Below are 19242 nucleotides of genomic sequence, written 5' to 3'. Positions count from 1 at the left end.
CTCCTCCCTCCCTCCGTCCGAAGTCCTCCCCGACCCGGAGCGGGTGCTCGAGCCTTTTCTCTGAGAACCACCGCCTCAGACTTGGAGGTGCTTCAAACGGTCACAGGGTTAAAGCAGCGGGACCACCACTTCTGCAAAACTGACCACCGAGCGGGACCCCCTCTGTCCCCTGGTGTCCATAAAGCTATGCTGACCCAGTAATCACCTGTATAGTTGCTGCTTTCTGCCTTTCTATGGGCTTTTTCCCTCTGCAGTTACAGACTCGGTGCTGTATCAGGATATGAATGTCCCATCTGAGATTCCTTTTGATCCACATGCTAATTTATCACATTACCTGGCTGACAGGTGACCTGCCTGAGCGGCGTGACAGAAATAAGGAAATCAGAAACAACCATTCAACATCATCGTCCCGTCAGAGGGAGAAACCCTCCGGTTACAGGAATGTGATCTCCAGCCTGCATACGCTCACATGTAGGTCACAGCAGGCCTGAAATAAGACACTGCACAGCTCGCAGATAAAAACTGCAGCTGACCTTTTCATCTGGATGCTAACCCCCCCCCCAAAGAGAATAAAATTAGCCCCGCCTCCTCTGAGGACGAAACCTAAAAACGGCCCCGTCGCCCCCCAGAGGAAGCCAGGTCCTGCTCAAAGCTCCGGTTTGAGCTGCTTCTTAAACAGAGGCTCACACTCCAGGTGGGTCTCTACTGTTTTTATTTCCTCATTTCTGTTCTTCCTTCTTTTTCCTCCCTTATCTTTGTTCCCATCTCTTTGCTTCCGTCCTCATATTCCCTTCTTTCAGTCCCTTCTTTCCTTGTATCCTTCTATATGCCCCCCCTTCCTTCATCTGTTCTTTGCCTTTCTCTGTTCCTCCTTTCATTGCTCTCCTTTCCTCCTCCCCTGTTCAGTTTATGCTTTTATTCAGATCTACTGGAGGTTCAAGTGTTTTCTATTTTTCCATCCCGGTGTGGCCCACAGTGCGCATGCATCCCAGCCACACCAGTGTTTGGAACATGAGAGGCAGTCTATAGGAGCGTGTAGGCGGCCTCGACCTTTTCCCTACATCTGACAGGGCAGGCGAGCACGCCGCTCAGCTTTCACAACACAGCAGGAGGAACGCTGCAGATCCCGGCCCGTTTCCCAGGATTATCAGCTTTAAACACACAGTAAAACTCAGACCTCTGAATCCGGCGGGACCCGGATCCAGCCGTCGCTCCATGTCGATGTTCAGTGTCAAACTTCCATTAAAAAAAAAAAATCTGAACTGCAGTCAACACGTTTACCGAACCAAGAGATAAAGACCCCGTTTAAGAGGTCCTAACTCCACACAGGTCAGAGGTTAATGGGTCAGGCCAGCCTGTTTGGACTCCCCGTCCCTTCACTACAGTAACGTCATGCAGCCGCCTAACGAGAGGCTGGCCTGTGCTGAGAGCTTCCTCTGTCCCACAAAGTAACTGCAATAATCACAGCACTGTTGCTTCATGACACCGTACCAAAAATTAGTCCTAATATTTGTTACTGATTGAATACCTCAGGGTGGCCCCTACAGGGCCCTAAAGCACGCTGTTATAACAGCCTGTCGCTCCACACACACCTGTACTCAGATCAGCCCACCCCGACCTCAAACTGGCCCTTCAGTTTGATCCTCAGGTAACCCGCTGTCTGAAACAAGCTCCTCCCCTTTCAAAGAGAACTTTCTTCTGATTGGCTGCCTTAGATGACCATGTAAGGCTGTCCCCCCTCTATGACGTCACTGAGATCTAAGAGTAAAAAAACCTGATAAACTGAGTGTGCAGAGCCGTCTGCAGCCTGAGCTTTGGGCTCAGGGGGATTACCAGAAGGCTGAGCGTGGGGTTGGCGTCCGGTCTCTCCCTCGCCACCATCCGTCCCACCATCATCCCTGCGTTACTCTTGTACTGCAGTTATTAATTTTGAGCTGGGAGCTGCAGACAGTCCCGTTTCAGGGAAGAAGCCTGCTGTGTGGGTCCTTCGTGGTCTTCCTTGTCTCGCTCCCGTCTCTGCGTTCCAGCTTTGTAATTATTTCCACAGTTAAAAGTTTGTTGAGCTGCAGCAGCAGTTGGTCATGTTTAACATGAACACCCACCTCTGGAACAGGTGAGATACAGTATTGTGCATAAGTCCTGAGTCACCCCTCATTTCTTTACATTTAGCTTCCAAGGGCTTTCAAGGTTCCTCTTTGGACATCAGCTGCTTCCTGGTCTCAGTGGGAGGGCGGCTGTCAGGAAGCCGTTCTTGAGGAAGGGGAACAGAGTGTAAAGGCTGAGGTCTGGTAGGACGACCCCCCCCCCCCACACACACACACACACACACACACACACACACACACACACACACACACACACACAAAACACCAGCTGCTGATCACACGGCTCAGTTAGTCTCTGCCTGCACGCCTGTGCTGGTTCCTGATGCTGCTTCCTCAGCATCGCACAAAGCAAGCTGAGGTTCAGGGTTCAGAGTTGTGCCCGTTGGTCCTCTATGCCGTCTGCAGGAGACGGTCGGAGGCAGAAGCCGGGTTTGAGCTCAGATGTGCAGGCAGAGCGTCACTCAGGTCAGCCTGCTGGCTGTGGGTGAGGTACGCTGCTGAGGGTTATTGTGGACTCCTCACACTTATTTTAGCATTATTCACTAAATCTGTCACTTCAGGACAAAAGCTGCACAGAACCTACAGCTAAACCTGATAATGGAAACTGGGAAGGCCTCAGCTTTTGTTTTAAGCTAGAATCTGAAACAAAAAGTGTCTCGTACCTGGGGGGGGCATAATGCACATTTTTATATTCGGATTATGTAACGGCTCATTCAGAGAAGGCCAAACAGTCAAATCTGAGTTTACAAAAGCAACAAAGGGGAGAGGCGGCCAAACTGGAGCCAGAGGGTTAAAAATAAATGTTCAGTAAACAGTCCTTCAACACAGGCAAATATGCTGTTTCTAAAAAAAAAGGAACTTATCTAAAACCAACAGCACTGAACATCAGACCGGACGGGGACAAACGGCGGCCCCCGCTCTATGATTCTGACCTCAGGACGTCCTGTTTTTACAGCTTATCAGGACCAAACCTGCCAACATGCTCACACTACACAGAATCACCTCCACAGATTTCCAAGCAGTATTATTTCAAAAACACAGAATACCAGGAACACTGCTGACACATAAACACGCCGAGGACGTCCTCCTCCATTTCCATAGGGGGCGCACTGGCATGGACAGCTGCGGTAAAATCACAACGCAAAAACACAACCAGGTGTCCTGAACCCACACAAATACTGAGCTCAGACGACGCTGAGAGTCAATTCAATTTTAATTATACAGCACCAAATCACAACAATCAGTCGCCTCAAGGCGCTTTGTATTGTGGGTAAAGACCCTCCAATAATACAGAGAAAACCCAACAGTCCAAACGACCCCCTATGAGCAGCACTTGGTGACAGTGGGAAGGAAAAACTCCCTTTAACAGGAAGAAACCTCCAACAGAACCAGGCTCAGGGAGGGGGGGGTCATCTGCTGAGGGGGGGCTGAGGTGAGAGAAAAAAAGAGACATGCTGTGGAAGAGAGCCAGAAGTTAATAACTAATGATTAAATACAGAGTGGAGTATAAACAGAGTGAATAAGGTGAATGAAAAGAAACAGTGCATCATGGGAACCCCCAGCCTAGTGTGTGAAGAAGACTCCCCATTTACATGAACAAATTGGAGTCTATCAAATAAATATGATTAAAATTGATTCACATCATTTCCATGAAGAAATCTGTGAGAGGCAGTCAGCCCCCCAGCCGCTGACATCACGCTTCCGGCCCTGTGCTCAGAAATGTGGCGCTACACTGCTGACACCTTTGACCCCGGCCTTATTTTGGTCTTTACAAACCACAGCTGAATGTTAACACTGGACTTTCCATTTGGCTCAAACTACAGTTAACGCTTCATACTGACTGACGGCCATCGGCCGGTCCCGCGGCCCTGATTCAGGTCTTCAGTCAAACCGTGAGCTGAAGATTTCCTGTTTTCCCCCCACGTGTATGATATTTAGTATTTTTAGGTTCTGAGTCGTTGCTGTTGGCAGTGGGTCAGAGGAAACATTTGATTGGCTGCATACTGATGTAGACCACCTCTGGCCTGGTCTTTGCTGAACAGCTGCTGAGCTTCACCATCACTGCGGTCCTTACGTGGGCTCGACCTCCGCGCTGCTGTGGAGCCGTTTGCTTCACACTCGCGTTGTCTCTCAAATGAATCCTCGAAATCTCTGCTAGACGTTTCCTGGGATTCACGTCAGTGTTCAATACCCCCCCCCCCTCCCCGTAGATCAGACTTTAAAAAGAAAGTAGTGTTGGAGTGTTTTGAGACCTGAGCAGGCCATGAGAATAAATGCAGGTCAGAGTTCACTTTAGAAGCACCAACTTTTCTTGAGCTAAACTCCTCGAAACCAGAAGAAATCTGCTAAACTCAGGAGCGGAAATTCAATCCGAACTCCTGCTTCTTCCAAAAACATGTGAAAGTCATTCCCGCTTTCCCGATGATCCACATTCCTCTAAAGTCACTATCGTGCGTCTCTCCGTCGGCTCCTGATCGGCTCTGAAGCCCGTCTGGGTTCGTGGGCGACCCGCTCTGAGCCAGCCGATGGCCTCGGATCCTCAGGTCGGTCTTTTTAAATCGAGGCGTCGGTGATTCCGGCCTGAGGACGTGAAGCTCGGAGAGTCTGAACAGCTGATAAATTTTCTTCTGTTGATTCTGAGGATGAATCCATTTTATTAAAACTTCTGTCTTTAGAACTTTGATTTATCCCGTCTGTATTTCTGCCTTTGCTGTTAGAGCACTTTGTTAAACTTTGTTACACGTTTAACTGTAAATACAGCAAAATGAAAATGTCCCCGAGCCTGACCTTTGACCTTTGTCCATCTGTGTACAGGATGCGGCCCCTGTAGGTGAGCACACACACACACACATCTGAACAGCCATGACCAGCGTCAACTCTCCGGCCTGCCTGCTCGCCCGAAACCACTTCTACAGGAGTACGCACACACACACACACACACACACACACACACACACACAGGCACACACACACACACAGACACACACACACAGGCACAGACACACACACAGACACACACACACACACACAGGCACAGACACACACACAGACACACACACACAGGCACAGACACACACACAGACACACACAGGCACACACACACACACACACACAGGCACACACACACAGGCACAGGCACACACACACACACAGGCACACACACACAGGCACACACACACACACACACACAGTCACACACACACAGGCACACACAGGCACACACACAGACACACACACAGACACACACACACAGGCACACACACACAGGCACACACACACACACAGACACACAGACACACTCACTAAACGTTATTTTTAAGCTTGTGAGTCCGTATGAATGTTTGATGTGGAGCAAAGGTGTGTTGGAGCATGTGTTCCCATCATGCTCGGGTGCAATCGGCAGCAAACAGAAAACGACTCCGTGTTCTGAACCTTTGACCTTTGACCCTGCTGCATGAACTCCTGCATAAACATTTCTCTCCATTCACTTCCAAACTGGTTTGTCTGGTTTGAGCTCTGCTTCTCTTATACAACCAGCAAACCAACAGGGAGGGTCTTCATACGACTGGACTCGTAGATCAGAACATTTATTCACCCCAGATAAAGAAGCACCTTGCTTCTGATTGGCTGCCTCTCTCAAACAGCAGGTCTGAACAGCAGTGTTTAGAGCAGCCTGAGCTTTGGGCTCTCATATATGAACATCGACCGCAGGAACAGGAAGTAACACATTAAGAACAGCCGTGGGTCTGCTTCAAAAATAAGCTTTAAAGCCTTAAAGCCAATAACTGACATTTTTGGGTTAAAATCCACTCAGTGGAGCCGTTTTCTCCTCTTGTAAAGGGGAAGTCTTTGGAAGAGATGGCTGGTTTAAAAAAAACAAAAAACAAGCCAATCGAGGAACTAATGTGGCAATCTTTCAACATTTCCAGCTGTGTGTCTCAGTACTCAATACTGTGCTGATCAGGGAACAGCAAGTACAGGAGGAGAAACGGAAAATTACCTCTGACAGACGTGCAACCCGAGACATGCTTCAGACAGTCAGCGGGGATGATTCAATAACAGACTTTAGGACACGTTTCACCGTGCCCCCCCCAGTGTGTTTGGATCGGTGAGCAGAAAACAAACTGACAGCCAAACTGTGGTTGCTCGTCTGGTTCTGACAGCACGAGTCAGACGTCTTTGAAAAGGCTGATTAAGGTTCATTAAAGTGATGGATGCTTCCACTGAGACTGAACTCCAGGGCGTCCTCAGGCCCCGGGGGTGATGTAACAGTTTGGTCTAATGGAGGGTGGGGTTTGGCGGCAGAGCGAACCAGCTGAGACACGATGCTTTCTTCCTGCTTCAGTTTGCCCCCCCCAGCCTCTCAGTGTCCAGTTTACAGCTAAATGAACTGAGATCGATGTGCCGCCTCTGTTCACTGCACACTTTGTCTCCTCTCTTCAGGTTTACCTCCGAGCGCAGAAGTGATGAAGCCCACCTTCAGCTGTCAGAACAAACAGAGACCCGCCACGCTTTGGGTCACCGTGGAAACAGCTCCAGGTAAACCTACCGGGTACACACAGCTGAGTTTTCAGCAAAGCTGTTCACAGTGCAGGGATTTGCTCCTCTGCAGGAGGTCTAGGACTCACGGTTCCAGTTGAAGTCAGTGTGCAGGCCAGTCAGCAAACTGGGACCATCAGGCCTCGTGAGGCCTTCTTCAGGCCTGCAGCCTGTGCAGACGTGCTTCTATAAGGCCTCAGGAAACCAACAGCGTGCAGCCCCACAGTGACGATGCCACGCACAGGGTGAAAAGTGGGCGTAGACGTCACAAAGAAGAACAAAAATAATCAAACCAGCGGCACGAGAAGCTCAGATTGGCTGCAGTGGACGGTTTTCATGGCTTCACTGCAAAGGTCTTCATCTCCTCCACAGCAGGAGCAGCAGCACAACGACAAAGCTGAAACAGCCCACAACCACACCTGCAGTTAGAGTCGTTACACCCCAACAGCTCTGCATCACAGCCCCCCCAAAGAAACTCCACCACAGCCACTGAATGAGCTACACCCAGCACTCTGTCACTGCTAACACTTATACAATAACTTCAACCAAACACCTTCTACAACGATATTTACATCGTGCTGTAGTCTCTGTATAAATCAGACTAACGGGAGTCTGAGGGCCTCAGTGTGGAGCCTCTAGTGGGCGTTAGAGGAACTGCAGCTTTTTAGCTGATGCAGTGAGGAGGAGACAGGAGAAGGTGTGATGGAAACCAAAGAGAACATCTGATCCTGACTGTAGACAGAAACAGCAACTCCCACTGAGCCTCAAACACCATCAGGGACAGACAGCTGCAGAGAGAGAACCTGAGATACTGAGCGCTCATTTATTCACTTGTTAAAAGCAGTGGAGGAGACCACACAGCTTCTCCTACAATAAAACATGTTTAAATGCTGTAATGACCCACATGAAGTTCTCTTTTCTCTCCCATCAGGACTGCCGGGTCTCGTGGGAGCCAAAGGATTATGGGTCAGCATCGTCCTGGGCTCTTCCTCCTCTGTGCCTTACTCCACCTCCAAACCAACCAACCCTGCAGGCCAGCGAGCCAAGTAGATAAAACAAGCACACCTGAGTCAATAAACTGAGGAGAGGTTATTAAGAAAAAAGTCTGGCTCATCTGAATTCTCATTTCCTGTCAACTCTCGGCTGCTCAGGATGTGACCGGCTCTCCACTCAGAACAACAAGGACGAAGTGCTTCAGGGAAAAATCACTCACATATTTCAGAGACTTTTAATATTAAAGCAATCTGGAAACCCGTGTGACACAGCCTCTGGACAAACCAACATTCTTCTGGAGTATCCGGGACATCCAGGAGAAGAGTTCCTGCTCCGTTTGTCGGTCATCGTTTGTGGCCTGAATGATAAAAACCTGAGTGACTGTCAGATGAGAGCTGCTGGCTCTGAGACTGCACTTCAAACTTAAACATGTGGGGGGGCTAAATTCATTCATTATGAAATGTCGGGCGCTTCAGCGCAGCTGGTAGCTGCTGTTAGACTTGTCAATTAGAAGTCGTTAACTAATGATAGCCCTTCAGATCCAAAACGGTGACAGCGCACAGCTCGACTGACCTTTCAAAATAAGAGTGGGTAAATTGATTGTGGATGGCATAAAAAAAAAAAACCCTAAAAGTTATAAAATGATACCTGCCACCCAGCATGTCTCTGACATTACAGACATTAACTCGAGTTTGTTTTACTGCAGTGAGTTTCAGCAAAGATGTCTGCAGCTCAGGAAATGAAACCCTGACAGTGCTGTGAGAAACAACAGTCTCTAAACTTTTTCCCAGTCCCGCAGCAAACTGAATGTACAGTGAGATAATGCAGGATTCCCTGCCCTGATTCCACAGATGTGGACTTAAAGCAGACTTTTTTCCACTGCAGTTTGAGGGAAGAAGGTGCCTCTGTTTGCACCTCCTAAATTAACCTTCAGGAGAGGAAACGAAACCCAGATTCAGCAGCGACACTGAAATTTCATCACACGCCCAGCCTCTGCTGCCTCAGCTTAGCTCGTTAGTTTAGAAACGAGTCCATGAATCACCGGTGTCAATGACACACACACACACACACACACACACACACACACACACACACACACACACACACACACCAGAGGCCGACATTAGTCTGCATTAAGCGCTCTGATACTTATTTTAGCCTGTTCACAGTGAGTGTACAGAGACATGACAGAACTACTTTAAGGTCTCATCACTGACAATGTGGCTCTTTGTTGATTCAGTCACTTATCAATAAAGGTGCCAAATATTCTTGTACATTTAGAGTTTTCTGCCTGTGTTTGTGAATAAAATAAAGAATTAATGATGCTGCAGCTGTTACTGATTCATAACATCTGGACCCGATAAGGAGGAGCCGAGAACCGCTCCTCGAAGCACCCACTGACCTGGAAAAAGTGCAGCATGGAGGACAAATGAGCCGCAGAACAAATCCTCTTTTCAGCCCTTGATGTGGTTCGGCAGAGGCTGCAGAGCGGCACATTGTTTGCTTTTCCTGTGTTTCATAGAAACACACAGAGAAAACCATGCGTCAGGCTTTCTGCAGAGCTGCAGTCAGCACGCAGAGGCTTCTCCACGCAGCAGGACGGCCTCCTAAAGCCAAAGCCTCCAAAAGAGAGCGGACCTTTGTTTCTGCTTCAGCGTTACACACAAACCACAAGCTGTAAATTGAAGAAGGAGGCAGCCACCGTGCCCCCACCCACTGGTTTTAGGACTCCTCAATTTGAACCCTCAATGACAGCACCACTAGCAGACCAAATCAGAGCCGGGCTGGAGGCGGGGCAAATGACCGGGCCTTTTATACCAAAATAATAAAGATCTGTGTCCAGTTTTTGTAACTTGGCTTTTCCTTGCCCTCTTTTTTCCTTTTATTGCTCGACACTGCGGCTCTGCAGCCACGCTCCATGTGAAATCGGTCGAACCCAGCTAAACCACAAGCCAGCAAAAATGAGTATCAGAGAAACAAGCTCAGGGCTCACACTGATTCAGCATTACAGTGAGTTATATTTCTCATGCGCTTTATACAGTAAAAATCGCCTAAGTCGAAGTCGCACAAATCGGGTTTTTGCTCTAGTCGGATGGCATCTGCAGGCCCTGATTTTTGCTAACATTAATTCCAATAAAATCATTACCTAAAGCCGTCCGATTTTCACCAACTTGAATGAAAAATCTGGTCCCATTGTAATAAATTTCCAATAAAATGTGATCGCATAAGCTGGATGAGTTTAGTGCTAAAACCCTCAGCTCCCGTCCGCCCACTTCCATGCATCGGCTCATTCATGCACAACTACACACACTAACAACGCCTGGAGAACGTTTTACTGTTTATATTAGTTCATTTCACCGGGGACAATCACGGCAAGCCTAAGCTACAAACTCGCACTTACAAGCAAAATTTCAGATTATAAAATTTGCAGAAGCAAATCCAGAGATGAAGCAGAAGCAACTGCAGCGAAATTCAATTTTAGACCCCAAACTGGGCCATTTGAATCAGACTGAGGTGATTTCTACTGTATTTGTTTTTGCAGCAGGCAAGTTTAAATGTTACCATGGCTCTAACAGCTGACCAGAGAGCCTGCTGTTCATGTTGTGGCGGGATGTTACAGGACGCTGCTCATAGAGCTGCATACGAATACACAGTGGATTCACGTTTATTATTCAAGTTAGAAAATATCACACTTGATTATAGTCATATCTTTTATTTTGACGTATTTATTCGCCACACCTTAAAGGCCGGTCCGTGGAAATATTTTCTAACACTAAACCGTTCCGCGACTCAAAAAAGATTGGGGACTATTGTTGGTGTTAGCTGCAGTTAGCTACTGTTAGCTGCAGTTAGCTACTGTTAGCTGCGGTCAGCTACTGTTAGCTGCGGTCAGCTACTGTTAGCTGCAGTTAGCTACTGTTAGCTGCAGTTAGCTACTGTTAGCCGGCGTTACTGCAACATTCTTCGAGGTGGATCTGCTGCTATCGACTCGGACGCTGAGCGAATAAATTCTCCTACGATGTGAGAATCTAATCTAACTGTTTATCAGAAGAAAGTGTGATTATAGGACACTCGGCCTCACATTAGCTGGTACACAGTTAGCTTATAGCCGGCTCCTGTCAGCTGTTGCAGGGCCGCAGATCTCATCTGCTGAAAAACAGGAACTGCGACAATATCGGGAATAAAAGAGTATCTTTATGTATGCTTTATGCTACAGCTATCAAGAGCTGAAGTCACATGCTGGTACAATATTGGAGTATTGAGTATAAATACAGCAAACAGAGTAACTGAATTTGATCGAAATAATGTTTCAGAAACATATCAGCAAACAGCCATCCTGATTCACAGACCCTGACTTTTCTCCAGTCTTCATCAGACTGAGCTCAGTTGATGATTCACCATTGAAGCCCCAAAAGAGGAAGATGATGATGACGATGTTGGTGCACCAAATGTTCGAGCAGAACCCACGCGGTGACACGCGCACATGCGGTGACACGCGCACATGCGCAGCATCAGCAGGAGCGAAAAGGAGCTCAGAGCAGCGTACAGGTGTTAGCATTAACAGCCTTACCTTTTCAGGTGAGCTGAGGTAACGCGTTGAACAAACACGGTTTTTTACCCTGGAAAGCAGCATCGTGTGACCAGCTGTCTGCTGAGTCAGGGAGGGGCCGCTTAAATACCCCACCCCGTTACAGAGGGTGCGTTTGATTTCTGCTGCTGGGTGGGGAGGGCGCTCACAGGGTCTAATCTGACACCCCCCCTTTATTCGTGTCCTTTCAGCCTTCATTTCTCAGCCTGATGCTGTTCCTCTCCAGCTTACTGACACCAATCAGGCCGCGCACGCTGCCCTGATCCAGGCATCCATGATGGTGATGATCATATTTTCTGGTTTTGTGCACGGTTTTCTGAAGAGGACGACCAAATTATTCCCATAAAAACAGAGTTTGGAGTTTGTGTTGAGATTTGAGGCTGCAGTAATCAGTCTAACATGGTTTTTAAAACATTTTCTGCAGTCCTGCAATAAGTTTTAATGTCACTGTTGGACTGAAAGTTTTCCAGCATAATTTACAATCACTAAAATCTACTCTATAGACTAGAGTCCATATTTACTCTAGGAGGGCACTCAGAGCGCAAACGTCGCCCACCCCAAATTATCTGTGCAGATGCTTTGCTGCAACAAACCCACCCAGTGTGGTCTGTAAGTGATCTTCAGCATTCATTAGATCCTCCTCGGATCATGAGCAGAGCTGATGCTCCTGAATTCTGAGTGTTCCTCATAAGGTCAGACGCAAATTTATGAACAGTCCCTCTAACAATGCTAGAGAACCCTTTCATAAAATCCTGGATCATCAAAGATCCAAACTATTGTTCCCCCAACACCTCCAGAAAGGCAGACCAACACGACCGAAAAGGTCACCTCCCTGCTCCTGGGTGAGGTCATCTGTGATATGATGCATTTACAGTCTGTTCATCCTGTTTGCCAACAGACAAAAAAAGATCCCTGATCTGAGCTGTTTGTGCAGGAAGGTTTTTTATTAACGCAGGTTTTGATTTGGACAGTTTCAGGCTGAGCTCATCATCATCAGCAGGAGGAGGAGGAGGTGAAGAGGCCTCAGTGTTTGCTCTGTCCCTGGAACAGGGCTGTACAGAAACCAATGAAGCGTGCCCGCCCGTCTCCAGCTGCAGGCAGACTGAACAAACAGACTCAGAGCGGCGTTGGGCTGCAGTCTACTTTATTTCATTGCAGTGACAGCGTGACAGTGAGAAAGGTTAAGAAAAGCCTGTGGCAGCGCCACACTCAGGCTGAACAGTACAAACACACATTACAAATGTTAAAAAACAAACAGGAGCTTATCGGCTGCTGCGGGGTTTGTGTTTTCATTTTTGGTCATTAATTTAAAAAAAGTGAGGTTACAGGAACAGAAGGTGCAGCCACACTACGATCATGTAAAAAAGGAAAAAAAAAAAAAAAACTAAGGTGGTAAACGGGACTTCCTCCCGTCACCTAGCGTTGGCTGATGGTTCGATTCCCCCACCAGGTGTGGCGGCGTGGACCTCGGTGAGACAGCAGGATCACGAGGAGGCGGGGCTTCCTGCGTCACTGCTCTCACTCACCTGCCGCTGCATCGCCATCTCCCGGGCAACGCAGGTGATCTGACCGTTTGTCACCACACCTGAGACCCCCGCCCTATCAGAAACAACGAGGGGGTGTCAGACTGCTGCTGTTGATACAGTTTGACTTTCAGTTTTCAGTCTTTCCATTTAAACACACTGCAAAGGTATACTGTGTGTGTGTGTGTGTGTGTGTGTGTGTGTGTGTGTGTGTGTGTGTGTGTGTGTGTGCCCTTACTTGTGCTGTGCCTCCTCAGTCAGTGGGGTCATCCCCGGCTGCTTCCCGAAGAAGAAGCTGGACCACCAGTGACCAGAGTCCTGCTTGGGGAGTCCTGCAGAGACGGGAAGAGTTCACGTTTGAATGTCTGGTTCCTCCGTTTCCATCCACGCTGCTACAATCACAGCCGGTCACGGGTAAAGGCCATGAACTCTGGAACTTCTGTGACCTCTGAACCCACTAAAGCTACATTTAAATTAGACTCACTTATTTACAGATTATAAATCCGAAGGATTAGCAGCCTGTGCTTGTTTTACATAAACTTTAAGTAAAAATGGGTCACATGTTTCCTGTCTGATAGAGCAGCTCCTCAGGGCTGCAGCTCCTCTTCATTTAGTTTAAAACACACTGCACTGCCTAAATTATTCCCTCAGCCACCCAGATCACAGGATTCAGGTGTTCCAGTCACTTCCACAGGTGTATAAACCAGCAGCTCAGCATGCAGACTGCTTCTGTAAGCATCAGTGAAAGAATGGGTCACTCAGCTCAGTGAATCCCAGCATGGTGCCGTGATAGGATGATACCTGTGCACCAAGTCCAGTCACTGCTAAATATTCGAGTCGGCCATGAAGTGGTAGGCCACGTAAAATCAGAGTGGGGTCAGTGGATGCTGAGGTCATAGTTCACAGAGGTCACCAACTTTCAATCACTACAGACCTCCAACCTTCATGTGACCTTCAGATCAGCTCAGAGCTTCATGGGATGGGTTTCCATGGCAGCTGCATCCAAGCCTTACATCACATCATGGAAGATCAAAAATTCCCATAAACACTTCTAAACCTTGTGGATCGACATTAAAAAGGAAACAGAAAAAAGGGTCTGCACACTTCAGACTTGAAGTCTGAAGAAGGGCAATTTATGGCCCAAAGCGTCACCCGCTAAGGTTTGTCTATTAATTATTAAAGCGCTTCACTGGTGTGTGGACCCTTTTCTCTGTTTCCTTGTTCTATTTTTTGGCCCAGCACCCAGCCTTTAATTATCTCTGGATGTGCGTCTTTCCTTTTCTCTTCAACATATTAAACCCTATAGATTAAGACTGGGATGTTACTGAGGGGCGTGTGTTCTGTGTGAATGCAGACGAGCGAACAGTCTAATGTAGGTCAGTTATTTTTATAGTGAAACTAAGGTTATGAGGACAAAGAAGAGAAACATAAGCAACAGGAAATCTGCATCAGAGCTGCTCTATAAACACCACAGACTGTCAACACTGAGGTTTCCTAAACACCCACACACCACCCCCCTCACAGCACTGTACATGAAAGTAGGTGAAAGGGGAAAGTGGGTGTGTCCCGTTCACACTGAACTGTGTGAACAGTGTGCTGCGATGATGCGTCAGCAGCACAGATGGTTTCCTCATCATTCAGATGAGTCTGAGTCTCAGAGGAACGCGGCTTTATAAACTCAGCAGTGTAGTTTCCCTCAGCCGGGAAAAACCAGATCAGACCAGTTTTCACTGCAGTGACTCAAGCGGAGGTCTGCTGAAACGCTGCAGTCCCACAATCACCCAGACTGAGGCTGAGCATCACGGTGATGTTAGACTCAGAGCTGCTGTGTGAGCGCACGAACAAACATCTGGATCAGGTCACATCATCCTCGCTTCAGGACAAAGTTCCTGCCAGAACCCACTGCCAAAAACAAGTCACTGTGTGTGTGTGTGTGTGTGTGTGTTCTGTCTCAGAAAACCCTGAGTGCAGCATGTCATTCAATTTTATTCATATAGCACCAAATCCCAACAGTCATCTCAAGGTGCTTTATAGCATAAGATAAAGACCCTACAATAATACAGAGAAAACCCAACAGTCAGAACGACCCCCTATGAGCAGCACTTGGTGACAGTGGGAAGGAAAAACTCCCTTTAACAGGAAGAAACCTCCAGCAGAACCAGGCTCAGGGAGGGGCAGGACCAGGCTCAGGGAGGGGCAGCTGGGTGGGTGTGGGGGGAGAGATGGGACAAAGCCACACGGCGGCAGTTTGACAGTGTGAAGGGTTATCAGACAGTGTGCTGAGCTGCCACAGAAGCTCCAGGAGCTTTAAATGAATCCCGTCTACACGTGTTTCCGCTGCACGCTGTCCCATCATTCACACTGAACAATCAAGGGTTCTTTGCACTGACCTGGATGGTGAGGGATGACCTCCCCGCTGTACTCCGAACTGCCACAAGAGCTGCTGCTGGACGTAGAGCCGATGCGCCCTGCAGAACACAAACCTCTCATTATTGTTCTCATTTAAATCCAGCCGCCTTCTGACCTTCTTACATAACGAGCCGCGCTCCTCCAGTGGGAGGGACGGACCCAAAACCGTTTTAATCAGCGGTTACAGAGACAGCCTGAAGCTTTGCTCTGATTCACTTCACAGGAAACCACAGTCTAAACACATCAAACTGCTGACTCCTCATCTGCTGCTCACTTCGGTAGTAGTCAGTGGTCGCCACGAGAGAACCTCCTGCTGGGATCGCTGCCATCGTTTGGCCGTTGGTCGCTGTGCGCTGTGCTGATGGAAACCTGCAGAGGACAAAAACAGGATTTTATTCCCAGCAGCAGAGACGGATTTCCCACACAGTCGCTCTCAGTATATGAGCTGTATCAGCAGCAGCTTACAGTCGAACCTGCAGTTCTGTCTGTGCTTTTTTAGGCTTCATCAGGTTTTCACCATTTTAGGAATCAGCAGGACTCCATCAGCTCTCACTAAAAGCAGTGACAGAGTCACATGACTGACAGTTGTTCACATCTGCTCCTCTTCATCTTTAACTGACCCTGGCTGTAGCTGCTCCTCTCACTGCCTAAACCAATCAGATTGTTCTGTGGGCGGTGCTTCATATTAACTCATTTTATCAGACACGGATTAGAAATAAACACTGATACCAATAATGGTAAAAATCTGATGATCAGCCCACAGTGGTGTTTTCATTGTTGGATTAAACAGAAATCCGGTCAGATCAGAGTCGTTACTGTAATCCTGCAGATTATGTGAGTAGTTAGATATTCCTGTGTAATCTGAACCTGACACACTGACCAATCACTGCGTCCTTCAGACACCTGTGAGCCCAGACAGATCAGTGTTTTATCATTGCTGTGGCCGCCCTGTCACTACCCTGTAACAGGAAACACGGTGTGCAGATGTGCATCAGCTGATTAACCAGAGATCCCGTATAAACATCTGCAGCGGAGCAGCGAGTCCGGCCGCCTTCACTCATCATCTTCACAGTTTAACGAGCTCCATGTATCCACACGGGCAGCCATCGGCAGGAACCGTCACGGTCACGTTTCCCAGTCACAGTACGTGACGTTTTCCTGCAGTCTCTGCAGCACGTACACACTTCCACGGTGATGATGTCACCGTCCGCCTGCGTGGGGCTTGTTTACAATCAACGACCACCGCAGCAAACCGACATTTGAGCGTTATTCTGCCCATCGGAGGCTTCCTGGAAGCGGCCGTTTGGAGCGGAGCCCCTGGGGTAAAAACCCGCAGATGGGGCGGAGGAGAGAGGACATTTTGTCTCCGGATTAATTCCGGTCCTAACGGCCCAGCAGCCCGCTGTTTACACGGCAACACCGTTAGAAAGATAAGGATTAGAGCCGAGGGACAGAAAGCCGTTCACCGCGACACAAAACACACATTAAAATCACTGATAATCTGCATTTTCCAACCGCATCAGCCCCTCGCAGCGCCCCGCTGCCCCTCACCGACACAAACCCCTCACAGTCGGCGCTAACCACCATTTTCTCACCGCGCCGCGAAGCCTCACCTTGTACGGACCCAGACGTGCTTGATGTTCGGGAGCACTCACTTCAGTCAGTCGGCGAGGCTGGGGGAGTGAACGCTAGGCGACGGGGCCCATTTGAAAAGAAGTTTTGGGTAAATGAGACCCTCCAAGGTCCGAGCGGATTTCAACGATGCTGTTTTCTGCAGGAGATGGAGCTGCTCGCGCTTTTATAGCTCGCAGTGACGTAGCCGAGTGAGAGGCGGGGCCAAGAAGGTCACCGCCCCTCGGCTGTCGACGCGCTGAGTCAGCAGGTTTCCGTGGAAACGTCCTCGCACATGTCCGGATTTCAACATCTCCGCCCGAGCCTCCACCCTGCCACAGTACACGCTCGTGTCCCTGTGACGTCTCCGCTGCCCACGAAGCCTTCAGCGTGACTTTATTTCAAATGGTTTCAGCTCATTTCTCCTACTTTAACCTGTTTCAAACAACACGCGCATTTTTCTGCAGGTGTCTGCCTCCTTTTCTGCCTCCTTTGCTGCCTCCTTTGCTGTCTCCTGCCCCGCTGGTATCCTCAGCTCCGCCACCGGCGGCCGGCGGCGCCCTCTCCTGGTGAAACTATAACATTGATTTGGGAGTTATTAAGGGAAAAAAAAGGGCGCTTTTCAACCCACGTTTCTCAGTTCATTGCGTGGACTGGTCCCCGCAGTTTATCCTCATTAATGATGTTTTAGTCAGAGTATTAGATATTATTACTGCAGTTTATACCTTTAGTAGTACAGTCAGTTTCCCTGAAATTAATACTGTGATATATTTAAACAGAAGGTGTGAATTGCGCTTCTATTTTAACCTTTTCTCGTGGTCATTGTTTTTGCGCAAAACGCTCGTTGTCGGCAGGATTCGAACCTGCGCGGGGAGACCCCAATGGATTTCTAGTCCATCGCCTTAACCACTCGGCCACGACAACACGCACACGTTTGGCTTTGTGCTGTAAAGAAATCTCGCGATAGCTCAGTCTTTGGCCGTGATGAAAATCTGAACTCAGGGGCTTCGAGGACGCAGCCGCTGAATTCGGACCCCCGCGGGAATGCCGCTTGTTGTCGCTGCTAGCACCATGAAAGGACAGAAGATTCGTTTGTGTGAGTATTTAACTCTTTATCAGAAAACAGCGCATCAGCTCTCCCTGGTGGTCTAGTGGTTAGGATTCGGCGCTCTCACCGCCGCGGCCCGGGTTCGATTCCCGGTCAGGGAACACACTTTTCTTAGCGCATCATTGAAAAGTATGGTAGATGACTTTTTGGTAAATTTAGTTTAGACACATAGAACAAACCAAACACATTTAACCTTCAGTTTAAGGTCCACAAACCATCAGACGATTTATTTTTGCAGCTCTGAACCGAAGCGATTTAGCAGCTCAGGAGAAGTTACTCCAGATATCTGTTCGTCTTTTGCAGCCTTCATTTGAACTTCAGCCCATTAAATTCATCCACTTTTCTATGAATTAAAAAAGGAGACTAAACTGCAGAGCCAAAGTCTCAGTGATTCTTAAAGTATTTATTGCAATTTAGATTTTAAATATTTCCAATAAATTCATACATAGCAGTGAAAGGCAAGAAGAGGTCACACGACAGTGATCGGCCTCATCACCAACAATGAGACGGACTACAGGGAGGAGGTCCAGCACTTGGCATCATGGTGCACCAAGAACAACCTATCCATCAACACCAAAAACACCAAGGGGGTCATTGTGGACTTTAGGAGAACCGCTGGAGGCATGCACACACTCACACACACTCATCCAGATCAGGTGGAGCGTGTCTCCAGTTTCAAGTTTCTGGGGGTCCATCTCTCCGAAGATCTTTCTTGGTCAGTCAGCACCTCCATCCTGGTCAAGAAGGCTCACCAGAGGCTCTTCTTCCTGAGGAAACTAAAGAAGGCCCATCTGTCTCCTCAGATCCTGGTGAACCTCTACCTCAGCACCATGGAGAGCATCCTTACCGGCTGCATCAGTCTGGTATGGTAGCTGCTCCGTCCTGGACCAGAAGGCTCTGCAGCGGGTGGTGAAAACTGTCCAGCGCATATCTGGTTATCACTCACTACCATCGAGGTTGTTCACAGTAAGCGGTGCGTGCGGAGGGCACGCGGCATTGCCAGGGACAGCTCTCACCCAGGCCACAGACTGTTTACCCTCCTCCCCTCCAGGAGGCGCTACAGGTCCCTACGTTCCAGAACCAGCAGTTTCAGGAAGAGCTTTTTCCCCTCAGCTAACCTGCTAAACTCTACATAGAAATGACCCCCCCAGTACTGACCAAACACCCCCACATCTACAACATCGCCACTGTATCTGTATATACATATTTATCGAACTTATATATATTTAACATCTGTTCATAACTGTCTATATATTATATATACGTTAGTCTATCTTCTGTATATTCTATAATGCACTGTGTGTGTGTATATATATATATATATATTTATATATATATATTTTCACATTCTTAGCATATATAGTA

General features: G+C 48.3%; 1 protein-coding gene and 2 non-coding genes across 3 annotated transcripts; 1 reads left to right on the top strand and 2 right to left on the bottom strand.

The window, feature by feature from the left end:
• Window positions 1-12353: 12353 nt before the first annotated feature.
• Window positions 12354-16951, bottom strand: ppdpfb (pancreatic progenitor cell differentiation and proliferation factor b). Its single transcript, XM_030734661.1, has 5 exons — window positions 16772-16951; window positions 15433-15527; window positions 15140-15217; window positions 12988-13081; window positions 12354-12825 (listed from the first exon to the last, which is right to left on the bottom strand). The coding sequence occupies exons 2-5, from the start codon at window positions 15485-15487 to the stop codon at window positions 12711-12713; spliced, it is 342 nt and encodes a 113-aa protein (XP_030590521.1). The 5' UTR covers window positions 15488-15527; window positions 16772-16951; the 3' UTR covers window positions 12354-12710.
• Window positions 16952-17611: 660 nt separating this feature from the next.
• On the bottom strand, window positions 17612-17693 carry trnas-aga (transfer RNA serine (anticodon AGA)). The gene has a single exon. It is a non-coding gene; the product is annotated as a tRNA-Ser (tRNA).
• Window positions 17694-17906: 213 nt separating this feature from the next.
• Window positions 17907-17978, top strand: trnae-cuc (transfer RNA glutamic acid (anticodon CUC)). The gene has a single exon. It is a non-coding gene; the product is annotated as a tRNA-Glu (tRNA).
• Window positions 17979-19242: the final 1264 nt, after the last annotated feature.

The sequence above is a fragment of the Archocentrus centrarchus genome, chromosome 7, assembly GCF_007364275.1.
Source record: "Archocentrus centrarchus isolate MPI-CPG fArcCen1 chromosome 7, fArcCen1, whole genome shotgun sequence".
In the NCBI taxonomy this organism is placed as follows: Eukaryota; Metazoa; Chordata; class Actinopteri; order Cichliformes; family Cichlidae; genus Archocentrus; species Archocentrus centrarchus.
This window is presented reverse-complemented; position numbering and strand designations above follow the sequence as displayed.

What these genes read in the sequence shown, in the direction of transcription:
- ppdpfb (XM_030734661.1), bottom strand. Translation starts at nt 15,487, where the DNA reads ATGGCAGCGATCCCAGCAGGAGGTTCTCTCGTGGCGACCACTGACTAC. An exon ending in GGTCATCCCTCACCATCCAG is followed by an intron (nt 13,082 to 15,139) that starts GTCAGTGCAAAG and finishes CCGTCTCTGCAG; the next exon opens with GACTCCCCAAGCAGGACTCT. An exon ending in ACTGAGGAGGCACAGCACAA is followed by an intron (nt 12,826 to 12,987) that starts GTAAGGGCACAC and finishes TGTTTCTGATAG; the next exon opens with GGCGGGGGTCTCAGGTGTGG.